Genomic DNA, 15,291 nt, shown 5'->3' on the forward strand with positions numbered 1-15,291 from the left:
CCGTAATTGAAATAGCCAAGATCCAAAACACTGACAACACTAAATGCGGGCACAGATGTGGAGCAACAGGACCTCTCATTTATTACTGGTGGGAATGTAAAGAGTATAGTCACTTTGGAAGACAGTGTGACAGTTTCTTACAAAACTAAACATACTCTCACCATATGATCCAGCAATTATGCTCTTTGGCATTTGCCCAAATGAATGGAAAACGTATGTCCCACAAAAGCTTGCATGTGGATGTTTACAGCATCTTTGTTCATAATTGCCCAAACTTGGCAGCCACAAAAATGTCCTTCAGTAGGCGAATGGATAAACTGTGGTACATCCAGACAATGAAATATTATTCAGTGCTAAAAAGAAATGAGCTGTTAAGCCATGAAAAGACTTGACGGAAACTTAAATGCATATTACTACATGAAAGAAGCCAGTCTGAAAAGGCTACATACTGTAGGATTCCAGCTACAAGACTTTCGGGAAAAGGCAAAACCATGGAAACAATAAAAAGATCAGTGGTTGTCAAGGGTTAGCAGAGAGGAATGAATAGGAGGAGCAGAGGACTTGCAGGCAATGAAATTATTCTTCAGGATACTATAACGGTGGATACATTTGCATACATTTGTCAAAGCCCCTAGAATATATAACACTAGAAGTGAACCCCTAAGTAGACTATGAACTATGGAAGACAATGATGTGCCAATATAGGTTTATCAATTGTAACAACTCTACCACTATGTGTGTGATGTTGACAATGGGGGAGGTTGTATATGTTTGTGGGGGATGGGATAATACAGGAGGCCTCTTTATATTCCACTTAATTTCGCTGCAAAATTAGAAGTGCCCCCCAAAAAATCAAAGTTCACTAATTTAAGAATGTTTGTTTAAAAATCATTTCAAGGCCGGGTGTGGTGGCTCATGCTGTAATCCAAGCACTTTGGAGGCCAAGGCGGGCGGATCACCTGAGGTTGGGAGTTCATGACCAGCCTGACCAACATGGTGAAACTCCGTCTTTAAAAAAAAAAAAAAATCATTTCAAAGGTGAAAAAAAAAAGTACATAATCTCTGATTTTCAGAATCACAGATTTGAGATAGAGATCTTTCATGCAGGTCAATTTTATTTTTCTATGCTCTTCTGATTTGTTTTGCTTGTTTTTCAGGATCTCCTATTATCTGTACATTGGTTTTCCATTATCTTCAACATCTGCCATCTTTTCTTTCATTCTTTTTGGCTCTCACCTTAATATTCTAGAAGAAATTCTCAAATTGTTCTCTATATCATTGGCTCACCTTTCTGCAGTGTCAATTCTGTTGTTTATTAAAATGGATTCCATACCTGCATTATTTTTCTACTTAAAAAACATTTCTTAATCTCATTCAGTTCCCTTTCCACTTTACTTGACACTTTTATCTCACCTTTATTTATTGCTGCCTAAAATCCATATTCCCTTGATTTTCATTTTTTTGAGACAGAGTCTCACTCTGTCGCTCTGGCTGGAGTGCAATGTTGCAATCTCAGCTCGCTGAAACCTCTGTCTCCCAGGTTCAAGTGATTCTCCTTCCTGGGTCTCTCAAGTAGCTGGGATTATAGGCATGAGCCACCACACCCAGCTAAATTGTATCTTTAGTAGAGATGGGGTTTCACCATGTTGGCCAGGCTGATCTCAAACTCCTGACCTCAAGTGATCCACCCACCTCAGCCTCCCAAAGTGCTGGGATTACAGGCATGAGCCACCGCACCTGACCCCTATGCCCTTTAATTGTATTTGAGGCACCAAGACATGTCTGAAATTTACTTTTATCATAAGTAAATATTTTCTAAAAGTGTTCTATTTTTGAGAACTTTATTACTATCTTCTAAAACAATCTATTCAGGGGTATTTTTTGACCTTAAAATGGTAAGCATCTCTTTCCTGCCCCTCCTGCCCACTCTGATAGAATCTTCTTAGAACCTAAATTCTGTCTGATATAAACTTAGTGACTCAGAACCTGTGGGGTTGCTGCCATAGAGGATGCCTGTGGTCAACTTTAAAAATCATAATATATTTTGTTATGCCAGCCAAGGTTGACTTAAAAAAATAATAAAAATCATTTGAATTTGTTGAAGCTAACAGACCAGATCTTTGTACATGATGTCTTCTGTCCTTCACATTAGGTAAATGATCTGGCTGTGACCAGACTCCTCGTGGTACAACTGCCTGACATGCCAAGGAAGGTCCCAGCCATGTTTCAGAAAAATCCACACCAGTGGAAGCTCTGCCACCAGCTGGCTTCCCACTGATTGTGGCCATGCTTGCTCATGGCTCTGCCAGGCTGGATGTTTTTGGCAGAAGGGATTCCAAGTAATGTAAGTGCTTCTCAGCAATTCCACAGCCTTCCAAATTAGAGAGTAGTCATGAGTTCTTCCAGGATCTATTTTACGTCCCATGACATGGCACTAATTTTGTAACAAGGAGCTGTAGATTCAGGTCAATGTTGTCTTTTAGTCTAACAATATATGTGCTCTTCAGATTATGAGGGGGACAAAATGAGCTAGACATCTGTCTTGCTGTTGTTGTCTTTCTCAGATTCGAGTATGATTTTCAAAAAGCAAAGATTATACATTGAAGAAGAATAAAATGGAAAAGAAGAAAGACAAGTTAAAAGACAGAGAGGACAAGGCTAAATGAGAAAAACAGAGATGTGGGTGAAGCAAGGATTAAGAATTTATGTGATGAGATATGGGGAGATAAAAGCAGGAAAAATGATGATGGAAAGTATCACCTTACAGTGAAAATCCTAAGACTGCGGCCAGTCTCCCATACAAAGCAAAACAAAGCTGATACTGCTGTCACCAAGTGCATTAGGTTTCTCGTCACTGTCTTCTCTACTGTTACATCGTTGTTCACAGGTCCTTCTTCACTTTCTCTCCTCTTAATGAAAAAGTACCAACTACTTATACTTCCTTGGATGTACTGATTCCAGGGTCTTTTATAGAGAGTCTTGGGAAGAAAAGAGAAAGCAGGTACCCCTTGTGAAGAGTTGGGCTTGTCTCGTCTTGAAATAGGAAGGGAAGGCAGGGGTTGGGTGGGCTCCTGAAAGAACACAGGCAGGCAGTGCTGCACCTGCAAGCTTGCCTGAGGTCTCAGTGGGTTTTGTCTTAAGGAACCCACCTTGACTTGGTTTTCCTGGTGGGCTAAATCTCTCTGGGTCCCAAGGATCTGCAGAGTTCTACTTGGTCCTCCGAAAAGAGGAATCAGATTGCTACTTCGTCAACTTTCAGCCTACAAACTTGCACTTGGCTGGTTTGCCAAAATATAGGAGATCCTAGACACTTGCCTGCTGAAGAAATACAAAACCATGAAGAGATCAGGGGAAATAACCCATTCAAGGAAACCCAGCAAGGGGAGGTAGGAAGACCAAGGCAGATGTTTAAAACAGTTGGCAACCAACAAAGTAAACATAAAAGAATAATCAGAAGAGAACTTTAACAAAACCAGCACTGAACACTCTCAAGGAGATCAGCTGAGCACACAAATGAGACTCCCTAGAGCACAATGTAGGTTTCATGAACCGATGTGATCATTTCAAAGTTCATATAATAAAACAGATGTAAAAGACTAGCCAAGATAACTGTAAAAACAGAGTGAGGGTTACCTTACCAAAGATTATATTTGATATGAAATTATTAGAATAAAAATTGTATACTACTGTCTCAGGAATAGGCAAACATTAATGGAACACAGAATCCAGAAATAAATTTGAGTAATTAAATAGTGAAATTTCACTTCAGGGGAGGTGGCTTATTTAACAAATGGTGCTGGCATAACTGACTATGCATCTGAAAAAAAAAAAGAAACCCCTACTTCACATCACAGACAAAAAATAAATTTCAGATGTATTAAAGTATATAAAATACATGTATAAAATGAATTTAAAACATAAACATAAAATTAAAGATGAAAAATCATTTAACTTTTGCATAGAAGATGGCCAAAGGGCCACCCAGGATCTCTTCCCATGCAAAGGAAATACATGATTAAATTTTTAATGGCAGATGTCAACAAAAAGTCAAAAGACAAATGGCAGACTGGAAAAGGTATCTGCAGCACAGCAGGGAGAAAAAAAGCTTAAGAGTGCTGCTATATAGAAAATTTTTATAAATTGACATTTTAGAAAAACAATAGAAATACTGGTCCAGTTGCCAATGCAAATAGGCAATTCACCAAACTATGAATGGGTGAATTGTATAAATACATGAAGAATGTCCAATAAACACATGACGATATACTCATCACCACTTATATTCAGGTAAATTAAGATTATAATAGTGGGGAGGTAGTTTTTCTTCCCTCACCAGATTGGCAAAAACTGAAAATAGGAGAAATGTATATTACAATATGAAGAAAAATGTGCAATTTTACATGTTGCTGGTGGAAATGTAAAATGCAATTTCCTTTCAGAGAAGTAAACTGTCAATAGCTATGAAAATTTTAAAAAATGTATGCATAGACTCTGACCTAAAAATGTCACTTCTTGGAATCCATCCTATAGAAAAAAATCCATCCATTTCCTATAGAAAATAAATTATGAGGGCATAAGGATATATATATGTAAGTATATATTTATTGTTTCATTTTTGGGAAGGCCAAAAAAATAAAACAAAAACACACCAGTTTGAACATCCATCAATAAGAAAATGGCTAAATAAATCATGATGTGTGTGTGTGTGTATATATATGTATCCCTACTATGGAATATTATGAAATTTATAAAAAAGACTTAAGTTAGAACTATAGCTACTAACCTAGAGAGATGTTCAGGATGTGGTGTTAACTAAGAAAAGTAAATGGCAGATTGATATAAACAATAGGACTTTTTTATTAAAAACAACATATAGGCTGGGCACGGTAGCTCACACTTGTAATCCCAGCACTTTGGGAGGCTGAGGCAGGCACCATCACCTGAGGTCAGGAGTTTGTGACCAGCCTGGCCAACAGGGCGAAACCCTGTCTCTACTAAAAATACAAAAATTAGCCAGGAGTGGTGGCATGCACCTGTAATCCCAGCTACTCAGGAGGCTGAGGTATGAGAATTGCTTGAACCCGGGAGGCAGAGGTTGCAGTGAGCAGAGGTTGCACCACTGTACTCCAGCCAGGGTAACAGAATGAGACTCTGTCTCAAAACAAAACAAGACAAACAAAACAAACCAACAAACATACAAATAACTAGAAAAATGCTATATGACTGTGTATGATTATGAAGAAAAGTCTGGAGTATGATATAACAGGTTCCATCTAGCACTGGCTTCCTTATCGTTATAACTGTTACGGCTGCTCGGCACCTAACAAACTGCATTGTCAAAACTAAGTTTTTTTGTTTTTTTTTTTTTAAACAGAGTCTTGCCCTGTTGCCAAGACTGGAGTGCAGTGGCACAATCTCAGCTCACTACAACCTCCACCTCCCAGGTTCAAGCAATTCTCCTGCCTCAGTCTCCCCAGAAGCTGAGATTACAGGTGTCTGTCACCACACCCAGCTAATTTTTTTTGTATTTTTAGTAGAGGTGGGGTTTCACCATGTTGGGCGGGCTGGTCTCCTGACCTCAAGTGATCCGCCCACCTCAGCCTCCCAAAGTGCTGGGATTACAGGCATTAGCCACTGCGCCCGGCCCTATAACTAAGTTTTAATAAATATTGGTGGAAAAATTTCCACCTTGATTTGGAAGCAGAAAGGTTGCTGAACAGGAATGGGAAGAATATTGGTATTTTTCTTTATATATTTTTGTATTTTTTAGCTGATTATGCTGAACATGTACTACTAATCTTTGAAGAGAACATGAATATATTGTTAGCAAAATAGCAAATGTAAGAAGCTAGACAGGAATGGATAAAGCTACCGAACTTTTATTCTGATCTATTTGAATATTCATATCCAGCATCCCTGCTTACCACCACCCTCTCTTGTCTATTGAAAAAGAAATTAAAAGAAAAAAGAATTCTTAACTGAGGAACACAGAACCATGGTAGATAAAGAATACACAGCAGGCTGGGCATGGTGGCTCACACCTATATTCCCAGCACTTTGGGAGGCTGAGTTGGGTAGATCACCTGAGGTCAGGAGTTTGGGACCAGCCTGGCCAATATGATAAAACCCCATCTCTACTAAAAATACAAAATAATTAGCTGGGCATGGTGGTGCACACCTATAATCCCAGCTCCTTGGGAGGCTGAGGCAGGAGAATTGTTTGAACCTGGGAGGCGAAAGTTGCAGTGAGCTGAGACTGTGCTATTGCACTCCAGCCTGGGTAACAAGGATAAAACTCTGCCTCAAAAAAAAAAAAAAAAAGAGAGAGAGAGAAAGAAAAGAATAAAAAAAAGATACACAGTAAAAATGAAATTGGAATGAGAGAAGAATTATACTTCAGGAATACCACACACGCCAGATATTTGCCATTTATGCAGGGGTTCAAATGACAAGCTGTACTCACAAAAAATCTTGCATGTGAAGTACTGGTCTCACTTTGCTTGGTTCCATAGTACAGTAGGCTGGGAGATAATGCATTCTTTAAAAATCTTTCAATGTTTCTAATTCCAGAGAGAAATTCTACCTGATTCTGAACGTCACCTGAATGCAAGGTCAACAAAGCCACTTCCACAGGGTGGCTGTAGGAGAAAAAGCCAATGGACAAGCTAAGACTAGACAGAGCCATGAAGAACAGAGATGCCCACACGCAAACTGGTTATTCTCCTTAAAAACTGGATGTGATTAAGGCAGGTTCCCAGAATACTTACAGAAGTGTGATATTTTTGTTCCCAGGATCTAAATAGAGTTTTGGTTTCCTTAGAAACCCAAGCTGACACATATGCAGGTAAAGAAGTGTACCTATACACAGAGCATCACCAATGGTCTATAAAATGCTAACTAAGTCCTATAAAATGTTTGCAAGCAAAGGGGATGAGAAGCATTTGAATGAGTATAACAGAGGACATCGTTACACAAGTACAGAGTCGCAGGTTTCAGAATGTGTCCTCTCTCTTAACAAGTGGGAAGTTCTTTTCTGTAACTATCTTCATGGCTGGTATTTCAACTTCATAGATAAGTGTCTTCCAGAAGGCATAGGATGAATAAAGTGACTCAGGAAATACCAAAAGGAAACCAAGAATGGAAATAATTAAGTATCAACGATGAGTCAAGGCTCATCTATGGTCAAATTCTCAACTGTCCTGTGTCACCTAGAATTTATACTTTGGGACTCAGATGATGTACAAAAGTTTCACACAGAAATAAAGGTCATTTCTCTTTGCCTCACATGCAAGACCGCCAATGATAATTCAATAATAATTGAATTATTATTACAAGCTACTCAAGATGATCTCAGAAATCATCACTAAAAGACTTATTCATATAACCAAACACCACCTGTTCCCCCAAAACCTATTCAATAAGAATTGAATGCTGCCTTCCTGTCTAGGTCACCATCAAAGCCCCAACTCCTTGGGTTCATCCTGGTCTCCTTGGAGACACTAGCTGGCGGGCTTGGGGACATTCAGTTCAACTAGAGGCTCACTGACAAGAGTGTTAAGAGAACTCCAGTGAACAAAAAGGAAATCCCTGAGGGCTCCTCAGCCTGTCCCAGTAGAGAGGAGCAAAGAGGGCAGGTACCCTGCAAATCTCCACTCTGTTGGCAGCCTCTTCCATTTCTTCCCTGAGGGCATCAGCCTTGGCACCCGCAGGCTGTAAGCTGCTGGACAAACCTGAAGACTTGGAAGTCTGCTGCCACCTGATGGAAAACAGGAGAAAAAGAGATGTGAGACAGGTAGAGCCCTGGGGATCCCATGGGAACCCTGAGAAAACACCTGGTTACAAACATTACCCAGGAGCTACGTACCCTCACCTGAAAACGGAGGTCATGAAAAGGTACCAGGTACTAGGCAAGGAGACAGTGGGCCCACATTTCCATGCGACGACTGCTGACTGAAGCTGAAAATCAGCTGCCCCTTCAGATAGGACAAGCATCCCCCAGTTTGTCACCATTTTCTCTATGGTCTTCCAAACACCAAAGCCAAATGACAATCACTATTGCTGTCTTTTCAACAAAATTAATGATTTTATTTTTTTTGAGATGGAGCCTCATTCTGTCACCCAGGCTGGAGTGCAGTGGCATGATCTCGGCTCACTGCAACCTCTGCCTCCCAGGTTCAAGCGATTCTCCTGCCTCAGCCTCCCGACTAGCTGAGACTACAGGTGCACGCCACCACACCTGGCTAATTTTTGTATTTTTAGTAGACATGTGGTTTCACCATATTGTCCAGGCTGGTCTCAAACTCCTGATCTCGTGATCCACCTGCCTTGACCTCCCAAAGTGCTGGGATTACAGGCGTGAGCCACTGCGCCCAGCCAATTAATGTTACTTTTTCCACGGATAAATCATAATTTTATACATTTATGGGTGCAATGTGATGTTTTGAGAGAGGTGTGTGTGTGTATACTACACACACACACACATACAGTATGGGATGATTAAATCAAGCTAGTTAACATATCCATCACCTCACATACTCATGATTTACTGTGGTGAGACATTTGAAGTTTAATCAGGGTGTTTATAGTAATATACTGCATATTATTATTTCAAAATAACTATCACTGCCTTTAAGCACAGTCTCTATCACTGGTTTAAGTTCCCTGCCTATCCTGTGGGAATTTCAGTTTGGAAATCTTCACCTGCTTGGCCGAAGCCAGTAATGCATGCTAAGTGAGCAGACATTAAAGATTAAAAAGATTAGATAAGATTAAAAAGAAACCTGGTAGCAAAAATCTCCACTGGTAAGCCCAAAACCATTTTTATAGCAACATTTAGATTCCTCACGAGTGCTTTCTTAAAAATGCGGCCCTCTGAGGAAGCCTCTCAGAAAACTTTAGGGGGAAGTACAAATACTTCTGGCTGCTGTGTCATCAGCAGGGAATTACCAAAAGTAGGATCTGAAAGACAGTTCCAATTATGCTAGATAGTAGTATCTGAATTAGGTCTCAGCAGTGGGTTCCTCTCCTGAGACGTAAACTCAATGGGTATAGAGGCCAGCAAGTTAAAAAATCAATCAATCAATTAAATGGGCCAATATCTTAAAAACTAGTCCACATGATCCTCTATTTTCTACTTGTAATAGAGACATGAGATATGAAACTATTTCTCAGCTCTAAGAAAAACAATCCTGTAATCAGGAGGATAAACAGCAGCCAAGGCTGGCTTCAGTCTTGGGAAGTCAGAAGGGACAGGGAGGAGCTGGGAACGTGGTAGGAGGGGTGCTACCTATTCTAAGAGAGAGTAGCTGTTCTTAAGCTCCAGCTGATGGGGCTAAGGTGGGCAGGAAGCTGGGCTGCGTGTTGCCAGATGTTTCAACTGACTAGAGAGGGTGGAAATTATCATGTGAACTCTCCCAATGAAATGTGGCAACAAATAACTTCTTTTAAAAACCATGCAGGCCAATCGCATACAGACCAAACAAGATAGCTCTGAGGGCTCTATCTGGATCTCAGACAACCAGTCTGCAGCCTCTGATGCGGGGGAAGAAAGTGGAACGTCATTCTCATGTCAAGAGTCAAGAATCTAATCATTTAATATTTTCTACTCCACTATTCTTTTCTCTTTTGCTATCTGCAGGAAAAACCAAAGAATGCAAGGCTCTATAATTTAAGAAAGGTAAACTAAAAGTCTCTTTGCTGTGAGCAAAAAGAAAGAAAAATGAGGATTCTCTGTCACTTAAAGAATGCAATCACAGGAAAATGACTTTAAAAAGGTTTTGAGACATCAAGCTGACTTGAAGCCCTAGAGTTGAACACATATTCTCTGAAAGATTCTTGATTCCAAGATAAGAATTCAAGGCAAACTAGAAAAGAAATATTCTACTGAAAGATGTTTCAAAATCTAAGTTGAAAAAATTAACAGATCAAGATTAGTAAGAATTCCTGGGTAATTTTTTCTTATAAAGGTTTACCCTATATGTGATATATTTGATTAATACTCTCCCAGTTGAATCATTTCAAATAAAGTATTAAAGTGTTGTGGAGTTTTGGAAATTAAAATATGAGATGCCGTGGCTATAATTTATATCTTAGACAATGACTATAATACAATAGTAGATTATGGAATTAAGTTATAACCACCATCTGACCCATGCTACCTAAAGAAAAAATAACTAACCAATATGTAAGTGTTAAAAATATATATAAAGGCGCTACAAACACTAAGTAGATTTTAATGGCTTTATAAATCAGGATTAAACTTTTTTTTAAACATAATTATACTAAATATATGTACATTAATATGGAGACATTTTCCCAAGTTCTAGTTCTTTCTTTTCTTTTAATCCCATCAATTTTTTCTCCAAATTTTATCCTGTAGTCAATATCCTGATACCTTAAAAACATACACCTTTTCCCTCTTTGTAAGAAATTTTATTTACATTAATTTACTAGCATTAATATGTTAGTAATCTATTTTAAGATATATATATAGATATATAGATAGATATATAGATATATAGATATTTTTTTCCCAGACAGAGTCTCGCTTTGTCACTCAGGCTAGAGTGCAGTGGTGTGATCTCGGCTCACTGCAACCTCTGTCTCCAGGGTTCAAGCAATTCTCCTGCCTCAGCCTCCCGAGTAGCTAGGATTACAGGCACACACCACCATACCCGGCTAATTTTTGTATTTTGAGTAGAGATGGGGTTTCACCATGTTGGCCAGGCTGGTCTTGAACTCCTGAACTTAGGTGATCCATCCTCCTCAGCCTCCCAAAATTCTGGGATTACAGGTGTGAGCCACCGTGCCTGGTCTATTTGGATATTTTAAAACAGTGACAAGATGTCCAAATGTTCTCTTGGTAGAACACAAATAGCAAAATATCAAGGTAAACTGTTGTCTTGTGAACAGACAAGTTTTGTACCGATACTCATGTTGGGAAAGGTGAGATGAATTTTGTACAGATAGTCATGTTGGGAAAATTTTGTACAGATAGTCGTGTTGGGAAAAGTTATATGAATTATGAATTTCAAGCTACAGTAGTCTTTCCAGACATCTGTTATACACATAAACTCAAGAGGTGGACTGCTCTGTCAGAGAAGAAACAGGGACACTAGCCCAAGGAAACTTTGAGCTTTGAAAGTGGAAGAGCAGAAGGCTCATTTCTTCCCACGAAAGTAGCTGATGTTCCACCATCCTTCTCTGGGGAAAGAGGCCTGTGACTACGTGATCTGGGGGAGATGAAGGCAGGACACAGCTTTAATGAAGGCTTGGGAGAGATAAGAGAGAAGGGTGAGGACTAAGGGTTTAAAATTTCAGGTATCAGGACTGTGTAAAGAAGGCAAATGCAAGGTCAGTTCAGGATAACAGAATGTCCAGAAGAAGAATTTTAAAAGGCAAACATTGCTGGGCACAGTGGCTCATGCCTGTAATCCCAGCACTTTGGGAAGCTGAGGTAGGCAGATCACCTGAGGTCGGGAGTTCGAGACCAGCCTGACCAACATGGAGAAACCCTGTCTCTACTAAAAATACAAAATTAGCTGGGCATGGTGGTGGGTGCCTGTAATCCCAGCTACTCAGGAGGCTGGGGCAGAAGAATTGCTTGAACCCAGGAGGTGGAGGTTGTGGTGAGGTGAGATCACACCACTGCACTCCAGCCTGGGCAAGAAGAGTGAAACTCCATCTCAAAAAAAGAAAGAAAAAGAAAAAAGCAAACAGGAGAGTGTATTCAGTGGGACACTCACTATTCCACCTGTCTAGTCTTGCCGTTTCCTCTGTCACTGGCATCCACTACTTTTTGAGTTCTGGCTTCCACTCCTGCACTAATGTGTCATCCAAAAGGGGACTGCCAGGTTCTGCATGACCCAGGCAGTGAATGGCCCAGGTAAGGGCCTCTGATCCAAGTCAAGCTTGTGCCATCCTTCCTCACTTTGACCCAACTGATGGGTCATGGGAGCAGGTATATGAGCAAAGTCCAGACAAACGAAGTCCCTCTTCGGCACTTTCGAAATTAGGCAAAAGGAAGAGGGCTTAAAATGGGGAGACAAGAGTCCACTGGACATCCAGTGACCTTGAAGAAATTGGATCTGAGAAAAAGACACCTGTATGAGGAGAGGTGAAAGATGAGGAATGAGTTTTAAGGGCCATCAAAACTCCCCTGCCAGTTCCAAGGAGACTTCACACTGCCCCGTCTCCCGAATTCCACTTCTTAATTCCATAGGCCATGCAGTTTCCACTCCAAAATCCTCCTGTCTTACACTAGTTCACTCACTTCCAAAGATGACAGGGCTTCCATAACAAAGTTCCACAGACTGGGTAGCTTAAACAGAGGCTTATTTTCTCACTATTCTGGAGGCTGAAGACCCCTATCTCTGACTTGCACATGGCCTCTGTCTCTGCCCTCACACAGCTTTCCTCTAAGTGTGTGTAGAAAGAGATAACTCTTTCTTCCTCTAAGGCCACCAATCCTACTGAAACAGGGGCCCATTCTTATGACCTGATTTAACCTTAAAAAGGTTCTCCTAAAGAACTTCTCTCCAGATACAGTCACACTGGGGGTTAGGGCTTCAGCATACATACAATTCAGTCCATAGGACCCAGAGGCAGCTGGTTCAGCAGAAATGGAATGTGTATGTGCCCAGGACTCAGGAGGGTTAACCTTGAGATACATGACCAGAAAAAAGTCAGGCTGACTTTGAAGAAAAATGAGACTCCTTCTTTAAGCACTGCTAAACCAAACCTATCACAAAAAAATAAATTTGTGTATCATTCAATTCAATTCACAACCTTTAATTCAGCATAAAGCTTCCTACAAGCATCAGTTTCTCTGAGAATACTGAGGTCTCTATCATTGGCTTTTCAGGCAGACAAGCCAGATTTACTTCAATAGTGATGAATACACACATCTTATTGGGATCTAATTAAACAATGGATAAATTAGCTGGATTTGGCAGTATGCACCAGAATTGCGGCGGAAATTAAAGATCCAGTCATGGAACTACTGTTCAAGATGTGCTGATAATATACAAAAAGCAACTTCCTGTCTTGAAAGGCAGAGCGTCTCTATGTGGAATTCACTGTTGTAGTCCTGCAGAGCGTATTTCATGAAGGACAGAACAATATGAAAGAAATCTTTGGTAATCAGAAGTAGGATGCTGCAAGGAAGAGAAGCTAACCTGTGCCATTGGCTTTATGGAGAAATATGAGGGATGGGAGGGCATTAAGAACCCAGCTGTTCCAGAAGAGGAGTTGGTGATCCCTGCTGTTCAATAGCACAGCATTTGTTCTTGCTCTCACTGCTACATCTTGGGATGCAGCCGTCCTGTTGGCTGAGCATGAGGAGTTAAGGAAAATGGCAGAAGTTGTGTCTTACAGCTTTCGGCAAGGTCCTTCAAGACAGATAGACTCAGGCTAGAAATGGCCAGTCTGAGAGTAAAGTGGAAACAAAGAATACACCTTTGCTAAAAGTTCCCTTTTCATCCTGTAGCCTGTAACTCATACTGATGGAGAATCTGTAACTTGAGGCCTTGGGAAATCAATTGAGTTTTCAAGGGGACTGTATTGTCAACAATCCCCCAAAGCAATTCCCTACCACTAAACTCACAACTACACAAAGTGGGCTATGAAAAATCACTGATGTGATAAAGGAGAAGGATCAAGTTAATATGAACACAATGCAAAAAGACTTTTTTAGTCTAAAACAACAAAGGTTGTACAGGGTCCAAGTTGAAGTTTATGAGAACAGAAATTTGCATAGGGGAGGCAGAATTTCCTTACAGATTTTAGTATACAGGAGATAATAAGCTGAAGATATAAAAATATTTGTTAAATCACAGGTGAGAGGTCCCTAATGACACCAAGTGGCGTGTATGTTTGCAGAACCTAAACACTACTTGGTATCACCATTGAAAGCATAACACTAGACAAAATGGACCATCAGCGTGACCAGGAGTAACTCTCCTTCTCATAAGAAGACAGCACAAAAATATGTATGGTAATGGCATGCTTTGATACTAGCATTCAGCCCTCGAACAAGAGGCTCTGTGATGGAAATGTGGGTTTTCTCTGTAGAAGCAAAGAAAAGACTTCAGAGCTAAGCCCCAGGTTTCAGAGAAGGAAGTCACTCCGCCCAGGAGCATGGTGTCCACCTCCTGAAAACAATGGGGCAATCTGCATTTTCTCAATCATCTTACATGACTCCCAAAATAGAGGACTTGAACGCTCATATTATGGGATATAATTTTATGTGACACAAGGTCATAGAAGTAATAGCAAATCAATACTTCCTAAGAATTCTGCTCTATTCCTCCAAGCACACTCAAGAGATAGCCTCAGATTTGCATCCGAATAATTTTAAAACCACCCAACGCCCCCACTCTCCGCTTTTCTAACAAAGGGAGATGAGCTTCAGGATGACATTCTTCCATAGTCGATAGGCTCTAAAGTTTAATAACATTGGCTTTGCTTTCATCTATTCACTTTTATGCTTACTTGATATTTGTAGGCAAGGATACTGCTTTCCAATTTATGGTAGCCCTAAAGGATTTCTTTTTTAAACAGAATTATTTTGCAAAAGTAATCAGCTCTTTTAAAAGATGTATCCACATAGACGGCAAAAATCATTCAGGTGGACTGGGATTTGGGGAACACTAAGTTAACCAAAGAAACCCTTGTTTCTTCGTTGATTCTACCAGTTTTATGTCTGGTCTTGGGAGAATTCTCTGTACTTTTTATTCTTCCTGATGCAGAATTCCAGTGCACCAATTACTTACGGTATCAGCTTCTTTTTACAAAACACTTGGGAAGTGATATCAATACTCAAAACAGCCACTCACACTACTCCCTGTGTCCAGGTGAAGAAACGGATATTCTGGGAGATTAAGTGACCTGACCAAGGTCACATATCTAGAAAATAGTGGATCTGAGCCTTGAAATCTGACTTTCTGACTCCTGTTCCAGGACTCTGTATCCTACCTCTCTCTGCCCAAATATATTCTATTTTTGTTTCTTTATTTCAAGAAAATGAAAACAAGATGTGGAAATGATGAAAACTGTCCTACCTTGGAGTTTGAAACTAGCCTGGGCAACACAATGAGACCCTCTCTCTACAAAAAATAAAAAAATTAGCCAGGTATAGTGGCACATGCCTGTAATCCCAGCTACCAGGGAGACTGAGGCCAAAGAATTGCTTGAGCCCATGAGTTCAAGATTGCAGTGAGCTATGATCAGGTCCCTGTACTCTTGCCTGAGTAACAGAGTGAGATCCTGTCTCAAAAATTTTTTTTAAATAAT

The 15,291-nt window shown here is 40.2% G+C and overlaps 1 protein-coding gene across 3 annotated transcripts in view; it reads right to left on the reverse strand.

Moving 5' to 3' along the window:
* The window catches only part of ARHGAP44 (Rho GTPase activating protein 44), a 203,132-nt gene that overhangs the window by 55,641 nt on the left and 132,200 nt on the right, over nt 1-15,291 (reverse strand). For all 3 annotated transcript variants that reach the window (XM_064378288.1, XM_064378286.1, XM_064378287.1), the window contains exon 7: nt 7,639-7,756. In XM_064378288.1, coding sequence (XP_064234358.1) covers nt 7,639-7,756 — 118 coding nt within the window. The remainder of the gene's footprint in view (nt 1-7,638; nt 7,757-15,291) is intronic.

Source organism: Aotus nancymaae, unplaced genomic scaffold (genome assembly GCF_030222135.1).
Source record: "Aotus nancymaae isolate 86718 unplaced genomic scaffold, 86718_ANA_hifiasm-v0.15.2.pri h1tg000018l, whole genome shotgun sequence".
NCBI lineage: Eukaryota > Metazoa > Chordata > Mammalia > Primates > Aotidae > Aotus > Aotus nancymaae.